Below are 23451 nucleotides of genomic sequence, written 5' to 3' on the forward strand. Positions count from 1 at the left end.
CATCACAGGGAAGACAAACTCTTAAGAACATGAAAGAGCACGACTGCACTTCTGCAAGTGGTATCAATTCTGAAAACTAACTCAGGAGAATAATGCCTTACAAAGGTGTGGCCAAATCACACACGGCATCCTGTGCACTCAAAAGATGAAGACATTTTAGATATGCTGTGTCTAGAACAACTGAATAAATAATCACTACTATACAACACAAAGGCTGTCCAAAAGGGTTGGACCATCTACATGTACACTTGACTGCTGTGCCTTGCAGGAATTAAGCTTTTGTAGAACAGAGTACATTCACATAATGGTTTTAGAGAACGTTACTTTACAGTCTTCAAGGTGACCTGGATTTAGTTTCTCACTTGCTGTAAATAAGCAAGTACCTAGAGAAAACTTCAGTAGCATTCCTTCAATCTTTTCTGAAGCTTTAACTAAAAATACAACGTATGCTCTATTCAAAGTTGTGCAGTAACTTGTACTTCTCACCCATGAGAAGCAGAAGCAACACTGTGACAAGCATTTCAAATCACATATTTAAAGGAACTCATGGAAATACCCTCAGAAATTCAATTTAATCAATTTGATGACAGAAGAGCTCTCAGCATTTCTAACCTGTAGTCAGCACAAGGGACTACTACACAGGCTGACTAGAAAACTACTTTCTAGAAAGTGAAAGGAGTAAGAAGATCCTGGCATTTAAAAGCTGTTCCAGCATTCTTCCATTTACATGGAACAGACCCCTTTATATTGTCTAGGCAAGAAATCTAGGGTCTGCTGCTAACAAGTTTCTGATTGAGAAAGAGTAACCATGAAATATCATAATCTACAACAGCACCACTACAGCAGCAGAATCCTCTTCTGCTCTGTCTAATGGCATTTACAGAACAATTTAGCCATGTGGCTCTGAATATAATATGGCATAGGAATAATTATTTCTTACAAGGACAAGGAAATCAAGTAAATGGATTAAGTATAATAGATCTGTCCTCTTTTGGCATGTAATACAGAAAGATCTGCAAAGCCTGCAGTTATGAAATGATGTAGTCAGAGTTCAGAGAGAAACAAATGTTGCAGGTTTAGTATATGATCAGCTCATATTGGTTCCATTTCTCATAAATCATTCCTGTCCTTAACGTGAAACTATTTAGATACATACATAAATACACACAGGCTGACATGATTTCATGCCTATCATGATAAAGTCTTAGCCCATGCATTACATACAGCATTTTCTGCTTTCATTTTCCTCAGTGTTTCTACTTAGTGTCTCCAATAGTCAGTAACTACGTTCATACTCCGTGCTGATACTAGAAAATAATTTCAGAACAATCTTGAACACTAAGCCATCAATCAGACCTCTTGATTAGTATCACATACAAATTAGTAATGCTATATTCATTATCATGAGTACTACATAATCTCAAACTCTGAAGAAGAGTCGTCATAGCCCTGGGCAATATTAACTATAAGTTGCCAATATACAGAAATGAACCAGATTTACATAGTATAGTTCTGATGCTTTCATGGTTTTGTTCCCTGCTTTGAAATGCAGAGGCAAGAACTAGACAATACTGAGTGTGTGCATAACTCCAGAAAATACTGAACAGAGACAGAAGTTGAAACAGCTCAACTCATTGTAAGCATTTCCATTTTTACAGTTGTGCATGATAGATTACAAAACACAGACAAAGATCTCACATGAAAATTAGTTATTGGTGTGGGTTTTTCCTCATGAACAAGAAAAGGAGAATGAATAAAGAAAAGCATGACAACTATCCTAGTTTATATTTACTTGTTCCAGTTACTGAACTGGAAGCTACACAATCTTTCAACAGCAGTCAGTATCCCAGGCATACACTGATAGTGCAGGTGTGAATTATGCCCATTTACTGCTTTAGTGAACTTTGCTCTGCAAAGGGATTATGAGAGCCTGTAGTCCAAGATGCAGTTCCTCTTAACATCTTAGTGGATTCCAGAAATCATGTCATGCGAGAACTGTTTCACCCATGTAATTAGACAAATTGTGAATGTATTTTAAATTACAATTTTCACATCATAAGCCAGTAAATACACAGATTCAGTGCATTTGCAGCATCTTTCAAAAGTGCCTTAACGAGATGCAAGACGCCTGTCTTTTCACCCATTTCTTTTCTGCTGTTATTCCATTATCACTTCTAACTTTTTACTGTTAAGTCATGCTCTTCAAGATACTCTTTTCAGATTTTCACAAGCAGTTTCATTACGCTAAGCTTCGAGTCCTCATGTTTAGCTCTACAGACTTGACTGCCAAGGAAGCAAATTCTTAAATTAGACTTCTTCACACACCCGAGTCCCTGTATAGTAAAGCATAAGGCTTATCCATTCTTTCCATTATTTGCTACATAAAATCTTGAATTGCTTTTCTATTACTACTGCTGAATACACCAATCTGTTTAAACATGAGGTGATGCTTCAGTCTACATGAATTCAAACTGAAAAATCCAAGCATTCCTTCACAAAGAATCTACAAACCTTCCTCCACCATAACACTAATTAGCAAATTAATAGAACAAAGAAAAACACACGCAGGGACATTATTGTTTTATAGCAAGCGCTTAACAAAATGTTCAAATTCCTCAGCATATGGGTCACAGTTAACATTTTATGCCTCATAATTAATGGAAAAATCTCCACTGAAACAAACAATTATGCTTCCAAATAATAGAATTACACAAATGCATGCTTAAGGGGATAAACATGCTTGTTACTAATGCTGATGAGGAAGTGACATGCAAGCCTATATACTATACCTCTCTCATACCACAGCAGGTTTTGGTTTCAGCCCAGTCAAAAAAAGGAAAAGCTCAATACTTATCACACTGTGACAGCTGAGAGTGAAACCATAGTAAAACCTGTACAGTGCACTGACTGCCATCAGCCATGAGCTAGGAATTCAGAGAATTGGCCTGTTAGGATGACTTTGTCAACTGTGTGTTGAAGCACATTTAGAAAGCATGAACCCAAGTTCTTCCTGTTTAGAAAATGATGTCATCTGAACAAGCAGCTTCTCTTATAAATGTTTAGGATACGTTACTTAGCCATCTTACGTAATTAAAAAACTATCAAATTAGACTACTACGGAATTTAAACACAGATTTTTTTTCTATACAGTCTAGGAACAAATAAAATTTAAATGTTTCATTTTTAAGAATTTGTGACATTTGTAAGAAATTCCCACAGAAGTAAGAATCAAGCTTATTTCACGATATACGTAAAACCCAGTGAAGGAAAAATTTGGTGTGGAAAACTTTATCATAAGCAATTTTCTTAGACAAGAGAAAGTTTAAGGAACTAGTTACTTGCCTAGTAACTTGCTACTACTTGACTACTTGAAACCCTTCAAGTTTCACAGCCCAAATCCTACTCTTCAGATAAGATACCTGTATCCTTTCTTCCAAAACTTGTCTAAAAGAGGTGATGGTGATGTCTTCTCATGTTTGCTTTTATATAGTACCTTACTGGTTAAAGCACATTCCTAAGACAAGACAAATGATGCATAGCATTTTTGACTGTTTCAGCTGAATGTTTGATTTCAGGGTAGTTGTTTTTTGGTTTTGTTTTTTTTTGGTTTTTTTTTTTAGGTCATTAAAGAAACAAAATAGCTCAAGGCTTTCATGGGTATCTACCCTAACAAACCCTTTTTGCTCCCTCTGATAGCTGTAGAGCTAGAACTACTTAGCAATAAGTACAGCAACGTACAACGACTAAAAATCTCATTTCAGTTGTCTACAGCTTTATCACCATGTCACATCTGTGTATGCCTGCACAGTAATCTGTAGAGAAGTACACTTATAAGTCCATGATTACTGTAGCAGGTGATGTATAGGCACTCCGCATATATTATTTTAAATGCAGCCCTGCACAGACTGCTATATACTATCATATCACTTTTGTCTTTCGTGCCCACTTGCGCTCCCCAGTTCTTCACTAGCATGTGGCTTACCTGACACCTTTTAGATTTTTTTTATTATTTTTTTTAAAACACAAATTCAGTACATTTTTCTTGTTCAATGTTTACTGTTTAAAGATATCTGGCAGAATGACTACTACATTTTTAATTAGTTCCCTTAGTATACCATCATCTTAGTTATTCAGGTAACTCTAAACAATTACTTCTCCATAGTTATCACAGATAAAATACCAAAGACTGATGTCACACATGCAGGAGTTTAATGATGTAATTACACTACAACTGCAATAATGCTTTAGATGGATATTTAAATCCTAAGATCATGGAACTTAATCGCATGCATATACGTGTATCTATGAAATTAAAATAACATTTATTTCTAGAAATACTATTGTACTTCACACTACTAAAAAAATTCATTTGAATAGGTTCATCATGCTAATAATCCGCTGAAGAAAGGTTTTAGCTCTGAGGTTACAGATTTGCACAAGAATTTTACGGCAAACATCTTTTAATTCTTTTATTCAAATACTCTTTTTCAAAGTTGGACAACCACAAAGGTTTGTATCAATTGGTAAAATTCTTCCATTATAAGAATAGTGATCTAAATAAGTAGGTATGCTTAGGTATCTTGTTTCTTCCTTTTTCTACATCATAGATACTTGTATGAAAAGTGAACCGTATGATTTTGTTTTGCACAGATATTTAGTCTTTATCAGAATCTTAATCCTTAAATGCGTCCTTCAATAATGAACTGCAGCATTTTAAGTGTCTAACTTATATGAACATAAACAAGAATGAACAGATTGACACAAAGTGATGATACTTTGTGATACTACCTGTTGGCAAACTAAATGAAGATTCCAGGGAAAGAAAACCCAGTTTGTCTAGAGGGCATACTTACACATATAGCTACACTCTTAAATTTTTTCAAAAATTACGCTTCTCATTTTGAAAATACTTTCCTACGACTATGCTCAAGTTTGGAACTAAGCTTGGCTCCAGAAAAAGAGCTATGTTGTTCGAGTCCAATACTTACTTTGAAATTAAAAATACAGTATGCAGAACTTCATTGTCACAGAATTGCTGACATATACAGGCTTAGTGCTGATAAAAACGTCTCAGTTGAAGACTTGGATATACAGAGAGCTAAGCTGGCCAACCTAAACCGCATTTCATTTCTCAAACAGTAAAAAGCCTCTACATGCACACAACACAGCACAAAACCATGCTAAGAATGAAACAAAACCAACCTTTCTGTTAGGCCCCGATGAGAGCTGTCTCAAAATAAATAAAAAAATGAGGTTTCAAATAAGTGACAACTAAAATTATCCTTCATTAAATGTTTATTCCTTTTTAGTAACAGAATCAACTGTAAATGAAGTCAGTAAATAAGCGTAAGAAAAAAATAGTGCATTTTATTCTACAATCAATTTAAAGTCTAATATTAAAATACCTGCCAATGAACTTTAAGAAATCTCTGCAAAACTTCTTAAGTATTACAAGAAAATCAGCTTGTAATACATGTAAAATATAGCCATGAACTTGACCGAACTTTTACTTAAAATAAACATAAAAAGCTTAAGGCTCTATAAAGTACAGCAGGGGCTATGTTTTGTTTCCAAGACACCCTATTATAAATTGGGCTGAAGTGGTACACAGGCGCTCTACATGAACACCATTTTAAACCTATTAAGATCACAACCAATTTCCACAGGGAAGTGAAGTCGTATTCAAAAGTTTACCTACCATAAACCCTACTGAATCTGTTTCAAGTACTGGGTATTGAATATTGCTTCTCCTTATTGAATATTGGCTTCTCCTTTGAAGTATGTAGGTTAACTTAGCTATCCTATTCATTTGTAATCAGTCTTTTTACTGATTACATGACGATGAATTTGGCCGATAGCATGAAAGGAAAAAGAAAATCAGGATTTACTCACCAAGGAGGAATCCCTGTGACACCACATTCCATCCTATAAAGGAAGTGAAAGTGCTCTTCCCTTCGGTCTGATTTACAAGAAAGAAAGAAAGAGAAGGTTGTAATGTTGCTACTCTATGAACTGTTATGGATAGGAGAAAGGAGTACTTTCCGAGAGATTACTACAGAAAATACTGAGTGTACCTGCTCTTTTTGGTTGGTAGAAAGTCACATTGGCAAAAAAATAGGTTTGGGACTAAGTGTGCAACTGAAGTTCAAATTCATTTATGAATAAAGTCCATAATGAGAATCCCAGTGGATCTTTTTTTCTCTGAGATGCTTTCTTCCTACTATTTATTTCTTGAAGTAATGCTTTTTTCATTTATTTCCTACTGAAAAGCGTACATCTATCATTTCACAGGAGGGCAGTGGGAAATTTAAAAGGCACATATAATACCTGTGGTAGGTTCAAAGTTAACGATGTTATTGCTGACAAAACCTAAATTCACTTATTTCAGGGAGAAGGCAACGTAATAAAAGAAACCACAGAACACGTATTTATAATCTGTATTGCTATTTTCAACATGTAAGAAATGCAAAGATCTTCCCAATTGTTCCTCATGTAAGAGGAGTCACATACTACACTATGTTTTCTTGAGAAAGCTAGAATTTACAGGAAATCTCATTTTCCACAGCAAAAATCCTTATTTAGTTTACAGACCAGATGTAAAATGTCTTAAAGTGGAATTTTATTGGGGCTTTTATCAGAGTTTCATTAACATACAAATTTAGCCTTTGTATCATAGTGATTTTCCCATGAGAGCTTTTACTAGTGTGCAATGTATTTAAAAAAATAAAACACCAAAAGTTAGCTTTATAAAAGCTTTTCAAAACAAGCAGAGATATTAATCTGCTCAGAACCTGAGGTTTAAAAAAAACTCTCGTTTTTAAAAGATAACCATACCTTTCAACTGCGGGTACAGTTAATTTTAGGAACCTATTAACAAGAACTAAGTCTGAAAAGAGCTCTACCAGGTCCACTTCTCTCTCTCTCTCTCTCTCTCCCCCCTTGTTCCAAAGCACGTGCTTTGAAGTTGTCATATATTTCAATAAAATGAGCTTATGTGTAAGATTCAAAGCGCAGAGTTTAGGAAACTTCTTTCCACTGCTTGGAAGGAAACATAGAGCTGTTAGAATTTTTTATTTTTTGTTATTTCTGAAGACTGATGATGTAATTTAATTTTGTGAAGTGTTAATTTTTGAAAGAGCACATTACTCTTCATAGAGTAGAGCAGTAATGAAGTGTTTCACCTGCCAAAACCACCACAATCTGATGATTCAGTCACTGCCAGTTTGACTGCAACAATTTAACCTGCAGCTTATAGTTTACTTCATGACATCATCTTGGATTCTTCTCATTGAAGTTTTCAGTAGTTCTAAAATATCTGTGTTAAAGCCAATATAGCTCTGACAAATACGCAGAACTATACTGACTCAAAACGAAAAAATCAGTGATGAGGAAGGATTTAGCAGTCAGCCTGAAACAAGTTATGCTGTCTAGGTAGAAAAATAAATCAAACTTTAAGATACACTACTCTGTTCTCTTAGCTTTCTTAGATGGGATATTAAAATGTGGAAAAGGTGACAGTGCATTGCCCCTGCATTTAAATAAGCACTGCACACAATATTATAGGCAGGAATTAACCCATTTTACATAGAACATGTTTTCATTGTTTGGAAGAAATAAAGGGTAACAACCTTGTTTCTACACTGAATAGAGAGCAAAGAAGTTATGAGGAAATAGAAATGAAGAGTGAAGTGGAAGGTCAACAGAACACTCGCTGCTCAATCATGTCACTTAGATGTTGAGAAAAAAGTCAAGATGAAGGGAGGAGCACTTTTATTTACTACACAGAATGGAATATGATGTGGCAGGTTCAAAAAATACCTAATCCCACCTCTCAGCACTTACTTGACATTTGTGAAGAAGCATGAGTTCAGAGATAACTAGCCACCCGCTTTCTAAGTACCTTTTGGAATTATAAATGCATTTTACCTATTGACCTCTATTTAAAACACAAAAATAAGTTTCCTGAGCTAGAAAAACCCCAATCATTTTTTACCGTAACAAATCAAATCAGCATAACCAGGAAGAAAAACAAGAAAACACGCAAATAAAAAGCAAAGTGCAGACTGAGTATTCAGAAATAAAAGTCATATCTGAAAGAGTTTCATTACATACAATAAACATCAGTTGTCAACTTTTCAATAAAAATCCACCAGCTTTAGAACATTAACGACTTAGACAAAGCTTCCAGTAGTGAAGAGGTAAGTGAGATGCAAAGGAAAGATATTCCATAAACTTTTGAAGAAACTGACACATGCAAAACTGTTTCAAGAATTCCTACCAAAACACAACCTTCTTAATTCAAGATGATCTTAGTTTTACTGAATCTTACCTGGTAACACTTTAAAGTTAACATATTCAAGTTGAACAGAATAAATTGGGTTCGGCTCTGCCATTCACACTAAGAATATCATCAGACAAGCAGACTAAGTTTTAGCACTGCAGGCATGTGTGTGTGGTCTTCTAAATCCCACTTTCTTCAGTAAATTAAGTAACAGCTGAAGCCAGCAACTGGTCCACCAAATTTTTAATCGGTATTTCCGAAAAGCATAAAGTTCATTTGTCAAAAGCAAAGCTGAGTTTATAAATGAGGAAGAACACTTTGTAAATTGAAAAAAGTAGCTAGAAAATCTAAATTGTATGCTAAAATCCATTACCTTTACCTGAATTTTAATATTTTAGCAATAGCATCCATGCAGATATTTACAAGTTGGCACATAATTTGACTTGTCATCATGTGAAAATTGAATAGCTGCCATATGGTTCTTTACACAGCTAGGAAAACTCTTGACATTTTGAAAATACGCAATTCAGCTCAAAATTAACACCGTAATTCCATATGTCAGACCGCCACCTAGTGTCTATTTGAAGCAGCACCCAAGTTCAAAAGTTTCAACTCAGGACAATACTTTAAAATAGTTTTTTTTTTTTTTTTTAATGCAACTAGACACGCATTTTCTCTAATCTGAAGATACATCCTGAACTATGCATTAAAAATCACTTCACATATAAGAGATTCTAATAATGTAAATGCAAGTGGTGTGATTAAAAGAAAAAAAGAATCAGCAACCAGTAATCAACTTTTTAAATCAAGTTTGAGGAAATGAAGAATGAAAACCTTTAAGTTCTTATTTATTCAAGGAAAAATTAAAACATCAATATAAAGACTCCTATCCTTTTAGGTTACACTTAGGATTGTATCACCAAGCTTACTTTAAAATAGCAAGTTTTAATCAAGGAAATCAATCGTCCCATTTTTTGGTAAAACAAAATGCTATGGATTAGTGACTTCCTTAGTACCAATCTAGGCAAAACAGTAAAGGGGTTAAAACTTAAATTTCTTAATGTTATTCTATCTAGTCCCATCCCACTTACTTACTTAAAAGATTCTTTTAAAGAATATAAAAAATCCATTTTATACAGGAACCCCTTGAGAAAATATTACTGGGGAAATTAGAACTCATTTGTTGTAAAAATCAAATTTTGGTTTCAATATCAAAGAGTCTGTCAAAATACAAAAGGCTGAGTCATTAACTCAAGACTAACAAAACCCAGAACACTATTCAAATAGACGTTAGTTAAATGAACAGAACGACCCAGAATAAGGAGGTTATGTCTCTTCCCCTTACTAACCTGAATGTGCTTAATGGGTGTTGTTAGCAATCTGCCATCTGAAGGGAACAACATTCGAGTTAGTGACTGGTGGTAAAGCTTAACAGTACCCCACAAACACTGTTGCTTTGGCTAGGTTAGAGCAAAACTTCTGCTTCGCAGCAGAAAAAGTCATTAGTAGATCAAACAGAACTGAAAGACTGTAAAGTTAAGCAAGCAGATAAACATTATTTAAGTGTATCAACTCCTTCCTCTTCAATCAACTTACCGTAATCCATAGCAAGGCAAAGTGATGAACCGGAACATTGCCAGAAAAACTCTCAAAGGAAGCAGGGTGAATATATACAGAAAAGCATCCAGGCACAAAAAGATTCCAAAAAACATCAACTAAATTATAAAAATAAAACAGATGTTAGTAGTTTATACAGAGTTACAAATAAAGAATTATACTGTTTTATGAAAAATACATTTACATATTACTTTAATTAACCAAATAAGATGAAAAAACTATGCAGTTAGACTACTCAGCAAAAATTCTGCTCCACAAGGCCCAAATAGCAAAGAATTTTACAGACTTCCCCAATTCACTGAATCTTATTCAACAGATGAATTGCACTTAATTACTGCAGCTCATTTTGCAGTAGTGACTTTCCTGTAAAGTTAGAAATGTTAATGTTTTAACTTTGGGGGGGGGAAAGAACCGTAGAGCTGTGTGTACATATGCAAAAACATTTTCTGCATGTGTTCTTTTTACCATGTCTTCCTCCCTCCAAAAAAAAAAAGTTTTACCTACTTAGCTTTCTATTGCACACCTAATTACAGCTCTGGTAGTTTTCTCCTTCAGAAAATATGCACCTTTCTTTCGTTAGAAGAGGAATATAAAATATGAACAATCAATTTACATACTCGCCCTCAGTTTAAATGCTTCTTCCTTAACTCGTCAGAACAGTTAAAGCCATTTCACTATAGCCAAAAGCCAAGCAACTCTACCATAATTATACTACACCTGAATTCTCCAATTAGAAAGCTGTTATATAACTGTCTCCCCCCAGATGATGTTCCTTCTTTATGTGCTTTCTGATTTGATCTAAGATTAATTGAGTGCACCCTCAGTAAGTTTGCAGATGACACCAAGCTAGGTGCGTGTGTCGATCTGCTCGAGGGTAGGAAGGCTCTGCAGGAGGATCTGGATAGGCTGCACCGATGGGCTGAGGTCAACTGTATGAAGTTCAACAAGGCCAAGTGCCGGGTCCTGCACCTGGGACGCAATAACCCCAAGCAGAGCTACAGGCTGGGAGAGGAATGGTTGGAGAGCTGCCAGGCAGAGAAGGACCTGGGAGTGATGGTGGACAGTCGGCTGAATATGAGCCAACAGTGTGCTCAGGTGGCCAAGAAGGCCAACGGCATCCTGGCTTGTATCAGAAACACTGTGACCAGCAGGGCTAGGGAGGTGATCGTCCCCCTGTACTCGGCTCTGGTGAGGCCGCACCTCGAGTACTGTGTTCAGTTTTGGGCCCCTCGCTACAAGAAGGACATCGAGGTGCTTGAGCGGGTCCAAAGAAGGGCGACGAAGCTGGTGAGGGGCCTGGAGAGCAAGTCCTATGAGGAGCGGCTGAAGGAGCTGGGCTTGTTCAGCCTAGAGAAGAGGAGGCTCAGGGGTGACGTTATTGCTCTGTATAAGTACATTAAAGGAGGCTGTAGTGAGGTGGGGGTTGGCCTGTTCTCCCATGTGCCTGGTGACAGGACGAGGGGGAATGGGCTAAAGTTACGCCAGGGGAGTTTTAGGTTAGATGTTAGGAAGAACTTCTTTACTGAAAGGGTTGTTAGGCACTGGAACAGGCTGCCCAGGGAGGTGGTGGAGTCACCATCCCTGGAAGTCTTCAAAAGACGTTTAGATGTAGAACTTAGGGATATGGTTTAGTGGGGACTGTTAGTGTTAGGTCAGAGGTTGGACTCGATGATCTTGAGGTCTCTTCCAACCTAGAGATTCTGTGATTCTGTAATCTGAATGAGACTCTGGGCACTTGTTGATTTTCCTAATTGTATTTCAAGAAAAGTTAGGCACATACCTAGCTAGGCATATTAACTCCTGATTTTGACTTTAAAAGAATATTATGCGTTTTTTTTTTTTTTTTTTTTTTTTTTTGTTGATCAAGAAAATGCATTTTGCAAAATAAACTCAAAGGTTATACGTAATAATAGCAAGTTAAAGAAAATCAAATATTTACCTAATATCAGAAGGTAAATTTTATTCCAGTTTATTCTCACTCTAGCTTTTTACGATGTACATCCCTACTCTCTAAGTAAACCATTAGGTAGCAAACAATACAAGTCATTAAGACAATTCTTGCCCTCCTTTCCTACTCATGTTTCGTTTGAATGAAGCAATTTTGAAACTCAGTCAAACAATTCCTACAATAGGTGATGGTCCGCACACTATTTAGTTTGCTTTCTAGGTGCTCATCAGCATACTTTTTCATTTTTTTCTAGTGAGTATTATTCAATTTGATACAGTTAGAATGAAAGCTAACTTGGACTATGCCCGGGCAAAGAACATTTATTTCATAATCTCTCTGTAAAAAGATATTGATCACCTTTTAGATATCTCTGCTTATTCCTTAGTTTCATATTCTTTCATTGATATTCAAAACAGAGACCGAAGTCTGATTTACCATGCAAAAAAAACAAACAAAAAACAACACAACAGTAATTTGACCACTTATACCCTCAACCCTGTTTAAGCAAAGGCCAACAATCTTGTATGTTCTTAAATGCTTTAAGTTTTGTTGGAAACCTATGGTGATGATCCTTCAGAATAGTTTCTGTGGCTTGGAGACTACACATAGTAGTCTACATAATTACAATGGAGATGGATATTTACTTCTGTAGAGCCAGGTCTCATTGTGACCGAGGATTAATTTGACGATGCTGAAGGGGAAAGCAGGGCTCTGACAAAAACGAAACCTACTCTCTCTCCCTCCCTCCTCCACTTCTCTGTATGTAAGCTTTCTACTACTCTAAGCTATTCAGCTACCCCTCCGTCCTCAAAAACTCTGGATTTGTGAGAATATTGGCTGAGCAATTCAGCACACTACCCTAGCAGAGAACAAAACAGGCAAGAAATGTGAAGCATTCACTGCCAAATTATGAGCTGATTTACATTTCAGAACGGTGCAACGAGCTCATGCAAAACATGTAGTGCGTATAAGGTGGGAGACTGAAGTGGGAGCAAGACTCTTCTTTCAACATAAAGTAGTGTTCAACTGGTTTAGGCTTACCATATTTCTCAAAATCTAGAGGTTTTGAGAAATTTAACAATATTAACTCTTAAGGTTATGGTAACACTGTAACCTACACAACCTTATTACCAATTTGCCTTACTCTTCAGCCCTGAGCATATTCCTGCTGCCTCCCAACTTTGACACCCTGTCCTACAGGGTTCCAAAAAGGTTACACCAGAACAAAACTCCCTTCTACGTTAGAGCACTGCAATTGGCCCACTGAATTATATTTAAGCTACCACAAAGGAGGTGGCAGGAATGCATCAATCAGGAAGAACCACAACACTGGGATAGAGGGAGAAGGAAAGGAAGGTGTCGTAAGCAGTGGCCAGAAGCAAAACAGAAAGCTATGGAAGTCAGAAAACTTCTACAAACTCGTCTATCACTGTATTTTCAGACTGGAAAATTCTTTAAAACCATTGTTTTCCTTTGATTGACTATTCCTTGAAGATCAGTGACATTTTTGAATACATCACCACCTGGACTTCCAAGCTAATTACATCAGTCTCTGCTAATAGCATCAAGTGGCCATTAGCTGAAAACACTGAAAATTAATCAATGCAGATGTGCAATTTTTTTTGAGTGAAGTGTTTGAAAAACAAAAATTCCTTTAAATACCTTCACGTAGCCAATTTAATCTCAAAATTAAAAGAAATCTTAAAGAATACTTCACCTTTTCCAGTTCTTTTGGTATCCGCATGCACGTGTATACTCGCTCTCTCCGCTCTGTGTATTTTGCTTCATTGTGTTCAAGGAAGTAGCCTCTTGTCAGCTCAGCACTGATGAACCTCAGCAACGAAAGATCTACATTTGGGAACACACACAAGCAGAAGACATTTTAGACATGAACTCCACAGAGTGAGAAGGCTCCTGTGCTTCTGTTCCTTGCTACATGCTCCAGTTCCATCACATCTAATGCAATAGGTTTCTGCTAACAGCAACTAGAATGTCAAATAACTTGGTATGGAAGGAGCTATGAGAATCGAGTCCTACTCCCTCCCATTTCCTGATCGCTTCCCAACAAGCAAAATAAACTGCTCTGCCCAGCCAATCGTTTTCATCCTGCTTCTCCAAAAGATTACTAAAAAAAGCTATGCTGAACGCTGTGTATCTAATGGATCTAATTCTTATCATACTGAGTGCTCTCCTAAATTACTGAGCTTAATTTTAGACTTTTAAAGTTATTTTCTTTCTCAGCAACATTAGCAGCTTGTTCTTTAAATAAAGAACACCTCCTGTAACATCATAGCATTCATAGGTAAGTGATTGCAGGTGATTCAGTACACAAACAGTAGAGGTGTCCTGATCGTTTGCTTATCAGATAAAAAGCCCTTCAAGACTGAAATGCAATCAGGCATATACAATAGGTCTTCCACATTTTAACAGCTGTAGATAAATAAACTGAAGGCTGACCTAAGCTTCTAATCAAGCCATATGGCTTTAAAAAAAGGATAGAACAGCCTTTCAACAGTAAATAAATCACAATTATGAAAGCTCAGGCTATCAGCAGCACGAGGAAGTTGAGCTTACAACACTCACTGACAAGTTCTGAGATCAGCACTTCCCATCTGTAACACTTCACAAGTGACAGGAGACTACACTCGTGTTCAAAATTTCTGGTTGTTACTGGCATTCAAAACCAGACACTCCCAGTGCTCACACAGCATCCAAAATACAGATATCACTTATCCAGACAGGTGAAAAGCAGCAGTGAACTTATCATGGGGCAAGAACACGCTCACCAGCCGCAGATTCAGACTTCAGTGAGTTTTGGTGACTGCTGCAGGGGGCCTTGCACGGTACAGTGCCCCCCCCATTTGTGGTGAGGAGGGTGAAGGGAAGAGGCTGCACAGCACAGCCTTAAAACAGCCGAGATAACAACAGCTGCTAAGACAGAACACAAGCAGGGATGGTACGTGTGAACAGTTCACCCCAAAGTCATCACACCAAAGATGATGACAACCATCAGCTGGATGGAACAGTAGCCAAGAAATGACCACGAGTTTTAAGGCAAAGAAGCAATCAGCTTGAAAAGAAGTTTAAAAGCCACAGAAGAGGCAGGGGTGTGTGCCTGCCTTGGGTGGTAACCTACACTGCCTTGGGTGGTGGACATGTGATTAGAACTTCTCAGGATTACAAGCATCTTGAAGTTTGCAGTGGCATATTAACATAAATATGTACTGTTAGTAACTCATTGCAATCATTATTTGCTTTCAACTATGTGAACCGAACCCTGTAAGGACTTGTTTGGCTGGTGTTTGCAATAATTTATGTAACTGATCCCCTTCTAGTAGGCTACAGCTACTGTAACCCCTAAAAGTATTTGTTTTAAAATAAACAAGCATGTAGTTCAGTGAGTGGAAAAAAAAAACAAAAACTAATATTGACATTTAAAGCTTCAATCAAAGGTCATGCTAGTGAAATAACAGCAGAAGTTCATACCACTAAATGCTTGTTCAGATCTCAGCCAAATTCATTTTCTACAGTCCTCCTCTGTAACATCATAATTTGAAACTCAAGAAAGAATTGGGAAAAACAACAAAAAAAAAAGTTAACAAAAGATAAGTTTAGGTATGAACATCCAAATTAACTACTGTGGTAACTGCTCAGGTACATTTTCTGACACCACAGACAACCAACTTTCACTAACCTAAAGGTAATGCACCTCAAAACCAACACAAGTTTCCTGCAAAACCAATATTGACATACGGGCAACCACTGTGGAGTGACAGCTGAGCTGTCTGTTCCCACTTCCCATTACCTCACATGAACTGGTTCATTGGCTTTGTCGTTGAAAAACAGATCATTTTCAGTTCCCTCCACCTCACTTAACTTCCACACCCCAGACACTCCTCACGACCGAAGTTGATCAATAGAGAAGCTCCAGACTGTGCACGCAAACACCCTCTCCAGAGATGGGATGTGCTGAAGCAGTCGCCCAGCCACCTCCTTTCCGAGCACTTTCTAGCACCCAGCATCAGCCCTACTTCTGTGCCCACAGAGCCATGGAGCAGATCGGTGCTAGCCCCATAGGAAAAACACAGCCAGCAGAACAGGATGAGACACCAAGGCAGGACAGAGCAGTAAATCACCTGAAAGAGGTCTTAAATCTGCTGTCAAAGCATCATTTTCTGTTAAATGGAAGAAACCGCTTTAATTCCTACTTTCAATTTATTTAAATTTCCCTCCTCTGCAGTCAAAAAGTTTTGTCCTAAGTTTAAACTGTTCAGATGGCATAGTCTAAATGCTTTAAGTATTCTCATTCATCTCCCCATGTCAGTGCAGAGAAGCACAAGCATCTTCAAAACATTAAAGGCCACAGTTAATTTTTCAAGGTAAAAAGATAATGATTTACCCAAGGCATACTTCAATGCATAGCGACACAAGGGATAACCATTAACCAGAAGCGGAGAGGAAAACTTGTGCAAATGTAAAATCCACTGTGCCTCACAAATTTTCTGTTGAGAAACAATCAGAACATTAATCCTAAATGCTAACAGTTTCAGGCATTCACTTTGCTCCTGTCAATCCTAAACACACACTTCTTCCGCGAACACTCAAATAAATCAAGACTAAAGCAGCACAATACCTACATTTTTGAACTAGTTATTTTCTTCCCCTCCAGACAACTCCTCTGTACAGTACCTGCCCTGCTGTACCATCTTAAAAGAAAATCTACTTCTGTGTACTATGAAGTGTAACGCTACCAGCAAAGATGAGTTAGAATTTTTAGTTGCTATATCAAAAGCCTGTTCCTCCAATGTTTTCTTGAAGAATCAGAGTACACCAATGGCTTTTAATTATTTTTTAAAATTAAGATCAACTGGAGGGTTATTCGTATTTTTTTCCCCGCATACCGATTTGTTTGCTTTAAAAAAAGTTCTGTTCAGCTGTCTTTCAGGAACATCACTGCGCATCTTGACCATGTTTTCCCCACCACAAACCAAGTCACAGCATTGTAACCAAGCCAGCTCCTTACAACTATGGGAACTGCAGCAGTTTCACCACCAAACCATGCGATCAATGATGCTATGACATAACACATCAAGAACAGCCATAACACCATTCAAGCTTAGATGGAAACCATTCAATCATTGCTAAATGATTTAAGCTAATTTTCAGTCACTGTTTTTTCCTCTTTTCTATTTCGCATGCCCTGTGGTGTCACATTCCAGCCAACGGTGAGGCAGACAGCTTGGAAATCTGAACACTTCTGTGAGCACTCTTCACATTTCCAGCTAACCACTCTATTAAGCATACGGTGCTAAAAAAGTTGGTTGCAAGTTTACCAACATCAAATCTACCTAGCCATGTCATTTACATGTCATTTATCTACGGCACAGATGCCAACCAAGTCATTTAGATGACAATTTTTACTTTTTATGAACGAGGCAGGGCTTAATTTCAAAACCTGTTTGGTGGATACCTAGAATAATCAGCTCAAGTATAAATGTAAACAAAGGCGTGTAGCGGCCGTTGCTGTCAGTCTACTTTCCCTTACTCTTTTTCCCTGTGAAGCCATTAGGTAGTAAAACACGGTCAGTTCAGAAGCCTTCTAACAATCCGCGTAGGATTTCAAGGCTCTAACAGCACCGCTACTTTCAGCAGCAGGGGAAAAGACTATTACGTTGGTAATTACGCGTACCTAACGAGCAGTGTTTAATGATGAAGCATGTTTTGTGCCTCAAGAAGAAAGCCAAGTGAGCGTGCCCCAGAGCCGAGGAGTGGAGCTGAGGGCACAGCACGGCTCTGCCCCGTGCTCCTTGCCCTCCGGAGCCGTTCCTCAGCAGGCTGCAGGTTTAGCAGCCCCATTTTTAACTTCTGTGCGAAGCTTTCCCGTTACAGCCACCTTTATAACTTAACAAAGCGTCCTGACACCGCTCGGTGAACGCGCTGGGTGAAACTTCAGCGTGCCCGCTCCTCGCTTTGGACACGCCCGTGTGGAGATGAGGGTGGGCAGGGCGAGCGTAGAGGCTGCACTTAGCGATGGGGCCGAGCTGGGTGGCCGAAAATAAAGCAAAGCGGGCAGAAAGGGCCTCAGCCGCCGGCTCAGCCCCGTTCCTTTCCCTCCTCTCCTCACGGAGCCGCCGCCCAGCGCGGCTGCCCGCAGCCCGGCGCACTTTTTGAAGTCTCTCGCCCAAGTTGGCCAAGGCGGCCGGCGGCAGCGCCCTCAGCCTCAGCCCCGCCGCGGCTCAGCCGGCCCCTCAGCGCGGCCGGGCGGCGCTGCGAGGCGCCGGGACGAGCCCCGCTGGGTCCCTCCCCGCTCCGCGCTCCGCTGCTCACCCGAGAGCCCCCGCTTCTTCTTCCTGCCCCGGTCGCTCTCGTAGAAACCCAGCGTCTCCGTCCGCTGCTGCGGGGCCGCCTGCGGCTCGCTGCTTCCCCACAGAGTCTTGGGCTCCCCGCGGCAGCCCTCCTGCTGCTGGGGCTGCTGCTGCTGCTGGGGCTGCTGCTCCGGGGCGCCGCCGCGCCGCCCTTCCCCACCGCTCCCCGGCGCGGCGGCGGCGGCGGCGTCGGCAACGCCGGCCATGATCGCCGCCCGCTCCGCGCTGGCCGCCCCCGGGCCCCGCGCCGCGCCGCGCCCCTGCCGCTGACTCATCACCGTGCGACGGCGGCGCCGCGCGGCCCGGCCCGGCCGCCGCTACACAGCCGGGCGCGGGGCGGGGACGGGGGCGATGCCGGCGCGGCGCCATCTTGCGCGGCCCCGCCGCCCTTAACTGCTTACGCGCCGGCGGCTCCCTCGCCTCTTCACCGAGGCTGCCCCCTCCTGTCCAAGCCACCCCCCCTACCCCCAGCTAAGGGCCTTTGAGGCTGATTCGGGTTTTATTTATGTCGTGGGGCGGGAATAAAGGTGGTTGTGTGAGGGAAGAGGTCTCGTGTGTCTTCTTGTTGGTGTAAAGGAAAGGTGGCGCGGGCTCAGGGGCAGCAGTGCAAAGCGACTTTGAGGTTATTCATCCACGCCGCGCTGCACAAATAAAGCCGTGATTGGGGAAGGAGAGCGAGAGGTGAATTATTAACTGTAAAGCCAACAGGGCTGCAGTGTGCCTGTGGGACCTGACCTCGCACTTCAGGTCACCGGCTTGCCGTCCGTGTTTGTGCGGCGCTTTGTGCAGGAGGCCTCTGAAAGGAGACCCGGCTGTGAGTCCTCCCGTGTGCAGGACGGTGCTGCTGCGGTCATCTGGTGTGCCCAGGGCTCACGGCAGCCCCCCAGGTCATGGACCACCTGTGCCACGCTCCATGAGACCACAAACACCCACACAACCAACCGGCCCCCAAACCGCCCCTCAAGGCAGTATAAATTCTTGCAACTTGGGAAGTGCTGAGGCTGAAAATGCCATTAGTTTGCTGCAGTGGTCATAGCGGGGTTATTAATTAAAATAATTGTTCCTGTTTCAAAGCGCTTATAATGTATAGAGGAGTAAACATGAATATAAGAAGTAGGTTGCTCAAAGTAAAAGTAGAATACTTGTTTGAAGAAGGAATTCACATGGGCACAAGGGCAAAATACCTGGCCTGAATTTCATGTACAAGATCTCCTTCACATTCACTTCTCGTGTTCTTATCATGCGTTCAGAGGCCAGATTCGTTCAGCTTAATATTTAGCCACTTATCCTGGAAAAACAAAGAGTGCTTTATTCGTTCCTTGGAAGACCACAGCGTGTGTAGTTTTCCTCTAAAACTCTACCTCTAAGTTAATTGAACAGAGAGTTGTATCAAAGAGCATTTCAGGCCTTGGATAATCTGAAAGTGCCCGTTTTCACTGCCATTAGTGGTTCTAGATGCCTAAAATCATGTAGGATTAATGAAAGTCTAGATGTTTTCAGGCAGTGGAGAGCTTTTTACAATGTGTAATAACATCAAACAGAGAACTTAACAGTGATAGTTACAAGACATCAACAGTTTCGTCTTCTCCCTTCTTGTCTCTGTGGGTGTAAAAAGCGATTGAAAAATAGGATGTGGAGCAGAAGTCCCTAAAAAAGATTTGAAAAATTCCTCTTAGCAGGAAAGCTGCTGCAGTCCATGCAAAGTTACATGACACCCTGAGAGACTGCTTCTCTCCTCCCAGCTGTGTGCAATAGCTATATCTATCTGTAAGATGCATTGCACAGTCTTTAAGGACAACAAATTGTCACAACCCTGTTATCAATCTTATCCAAATGAAGGCATTTGCAGCATCAAACATCCTCTAACAACCAGCTGTGTCTTCCTTCAGGCCCACTGAGAAGCTATCAAATGAATTGTCTGCATCAGTTGTGACAGCACATCCATTTATTTTTTGTATCTTGGGTTAACCCAAGATAACCTCGATTAGTTTACAAAATATTTCAGTTTTTCATTCAAAGTAGTTCAGCTGAAGGCACAATAATAGTATGACTGCAGAAATTTTAAGCCAAGAATTCACTTGTATTTTTGACACCTTAAAAGCATACTGAGCAGATATTCTCAAATTACTACCCACAGAGTCCCTGCATATGTTTTTCCTGAGCCTTACATTCCTTTTGTAACCTGTCACAATTTTGAAGTGCTCTTTTCCATGTGCAGAGATGTGTGTGTTTCAACTAGTACATGTGGTATTTTAGCAAGTTGGCCACTTCAAGAAGGTAAATGCTACGGCAGCAAAATCCGGCCCCAAGGTATTTAAGTCTTTGAACTGACAAATGCAGAGGGGAAAAGTTGTTCAGTGAAAAATTTTTAGCAGTGTTGATTTAGGAAGTAGTGGCTCGTTATGATATCTGCTGTTGGGAATTATCTGGGGCCATCTGCTGTTTGGGCATGAGAAGCTGTATTTTGTTGCTTTTCATAGCTTATCTGCTATGAGACATGCTACTCGTACTCTGCATGTGACTCTGCAAAGGGTCAGAATCCACTTTGCAGTTTCATAACTATTCACCTTTTTTTTTTTTTTTTTTTTTTTTTCCTGAAGCAATTTTCCTGGAACAAGACACTGTCCCGTATGTATTCTCACAGATGGAGTTTTGCTGTTTTCTGAGAGACATTTAGCAGGGAGAATGGTTTCAAAATAATGACTCCAACGAGAAAAATGCAGCTTCATTCATATAACAGTGACAAACATTTGGGTAGTCATGGAATGAATGCAGGCTGAGAATAAAAAGCTATTTGAATTTTATTAGAAAAATAAGTACATAAGGTTTTGGGGGCTTTGTGAAGGCTACTTCATTTTTATAACTTATTTTCTTTACCTTAAATTGCCCATATGTATACTACAGTAATGATTATCTACCTATAATGTATCTTGTACATAATCATCATGGAGGAAATTTTGCTAATTTGATATTAGGAGGTTTCTTTTTACACTTTGAAGTTTTAAAACTTTTATACCATGTCCAGGTATACACTTTATACGCTTGACTGCGTCCAGGTCAGTAGGTCAGTTATGCTTTAGTTCCTGAGTACTCATTGCTGCAACTATGTCCCCTGGTGAAGATAGTCTATTGAGCATTTTTATATAATATAAAACTTCTTGTGGATATTTTTTCCCCCCACTGAACCCAACAAGGGATTATAAAGAATAAGGAGGCTCAGATGATGCATAGCCCTTCTTTGCAGTGCTTTTTGCTGACAGAACTGTGTTGTATCTCCAGACCTTGGCATCTATGTCATTTACCCCTACCAACTTAGATATCCCCAATTAACAGGGATAGTTAATCAATGAAATGTGCTAAAAAGAGATTCAATAAGTGCTTATTTTAGAGAGCAATACAAACATCAACAAACACCTCTCAACAAAATGATACGTAATAAAGAAGTAAATTATAGGTTAAGAAATGTGAAAGAATTCTTAAGAGAAATGTGGAAATGAGAAATGTGGCAACTCAGTGTGCTAACCCAAACAGAGGGAAGTAAAACTGGAGAATACATCAGCTAGCAGGTGTTAAAATGATGATGGTAACAATAGTTATAACTGCATATGAAAACATCTGGTATATATTCCATATATATATATTTCATTGTAAGCTTTTTGTGACTGAGGTCTGAACTTTGCAATATCATTCAAAAAAGCTTAGATACTAAAATTGCTTTTTTTAATGGTTTCATTTATTGAGTGTGCTGTAAGCATTATATTGAATTTTAGCCTTCAATGTGATTTTCAATCATTCATCATTTTCAAAAATGTCATCACTGGGTACACCTTCTGTGAGGGGGCAAGTCAACAAAACACATGATGTTTTCAAAGTATTGCAAAGTGCAATAATGATGATTTTTTTCAACAACGAAATATTTTCAGACTCTCTTGTAACATAAACAATATATTTTGTACTGTGTTTGTGACTTTTAGCTCATAGATCCCTTAGTATGTGGGTGCATATTCATTCTTCTACTAAAGGCGATGCATCTCTTAGCAACAACTGATATTAACAAACTTGGTTCTGAATCTTTCTAAATCACAGCTGTCATATATTTGCAAGGTACAAAAGTATTGGTTGCAAGTATAATCTAATTCTGTCTCAGTCAGTTCTGTTTGGTAGCTGAAGTTAAAAATATCTGTTTACGCCCACAGGAGAAAAATCATGCAAAGACTCTTTCCTCCATTTTATGTTCAACATCTAAGCAGTACAAGAATTTTTATAGGGGATAATCTTCTTATATGAAAAATAATCTGTGTAAGAAATCGCTGTATAGAGACTGTCTAGCACCATATGTATTTCACTTACTTATTTTCTTATCTCAATATAAAATTTACATTGCTAGAGCTGACCATATTTTTTTCTGAGTTGTAGTCTCACTAAAGATTAGGTTGACTCTTAGGTAAGGTAAGGACATTACTCAACATCAGCATGTCCTTGAATAATGCAAGTACAAATCATGTTATGCAATACAATACCTGAAAGTCAGGTTTGACTTCTCACTGGTATATTTCCATTATTTGCTTGCTTTGGATACTCTATTATATAGCACAGGAGCTGCTCCATAGTGACAATTAATGGTACTTTTCAATAACAGCATAATTTTCCACACCTACCACCATTGAAATTTTTAGACGAAATCATTCTTTTGAGATATTTCTATGTGGCATCTTGTCCTGAGACCATAGTTCAGAAGTTCAAGGAGTGAAGGGCAGAGGTACTGAAAATTAGTTCTGTATTACAGATTTTTAAAAACATGGTCACATCATTTAAAAAAAATAAATTCATAATATTCCTTTTTGTTGTTGTTGTTGTTGTTGTTGTTCAGACCTCTATGAGCTCCCTAGTTTGATATTTCTATAGCTCTTTCCCTGGAAGTGTTTTTATCAAGGCAATACCTTTCTTTGACTCTCAGTGCCAGTCTTTTCCTGCTCATGGTCTCATCTCCATTTCTTGGTGTGAAGATTTCTTCAGGGTTTATATGCTGAACAAAACCCCACAACTCAAACTGCTGCCTCCATTGCGGTGCAGATACCTGATCCTCTGACACGTGTTACATAAGAAAAGAAGCAAATGATCTTTTCAACCCCACCACAACTGAACTGCATGACTTATGGAACATTTCTCCACAAGGTTCACACACTTGAAAGCAGATTATCAGGGAGATTTGTGAATCTTAGATTCCAAGTTCCTTTGTC

The 23451-nt window shown here is 39.2% G+C and overlaps 1 protein-coding gene across 4 annotated transcripts in view; it reads right to left on the bottom strand.

The window, feature by feature from the left end:
- Positions 1-18500, bottom strand: part of TAPT1 (transmembrane anterior posterior transformation 1) — a 39779-nt gene extending 21279 nt beyond the window's left edge. Inside the window, exons 1-4 of one of the 4 annotated variants that reach the window (XM_068679966.1) lie at positions 18174-18500; positions 13564-13694; positions 9878-9996; positions 5203-5226 (exon numbers count right to left, since the gene is read on the bottom strand). In XM_068679966.1, coding sequence (XP_068536067.1) covers positions 5203-5226; positions 9878-9996; positions 13564-13694; positions 18174-18486 — 587 coding nt within the window. In that variant the 5' untranslated portion in view covers positions 18487-18500. Of the gene's footprint in view, positions 1-5202; positions 5227-5892; positions 5960-9877; positions 9997-13563; positions 13695-18173 lie in introns of those variants that run through there. The other 3 variants (XM_068679967.1, XM_068679969.1, XM_068679970.1) reach the window with 3 other exon arrangements.
- Between the last annotated feature and the right edge of the window lie 4951 nt (positions 18501-23451).

The sequence above is a fragment of the Anas acuta genome, chromosome 4, assembly GCF_963932015.1.
Source record: "Anas acuta chromosome 4, bAnaAcu1.1, whole genome shotgun sequence".
Classification (NCBI taxonomy): Eukaryota; Metazoa; Chordata; class Aves; order Anseriformes; family Anatidae; genus Anas; species Anas acuta.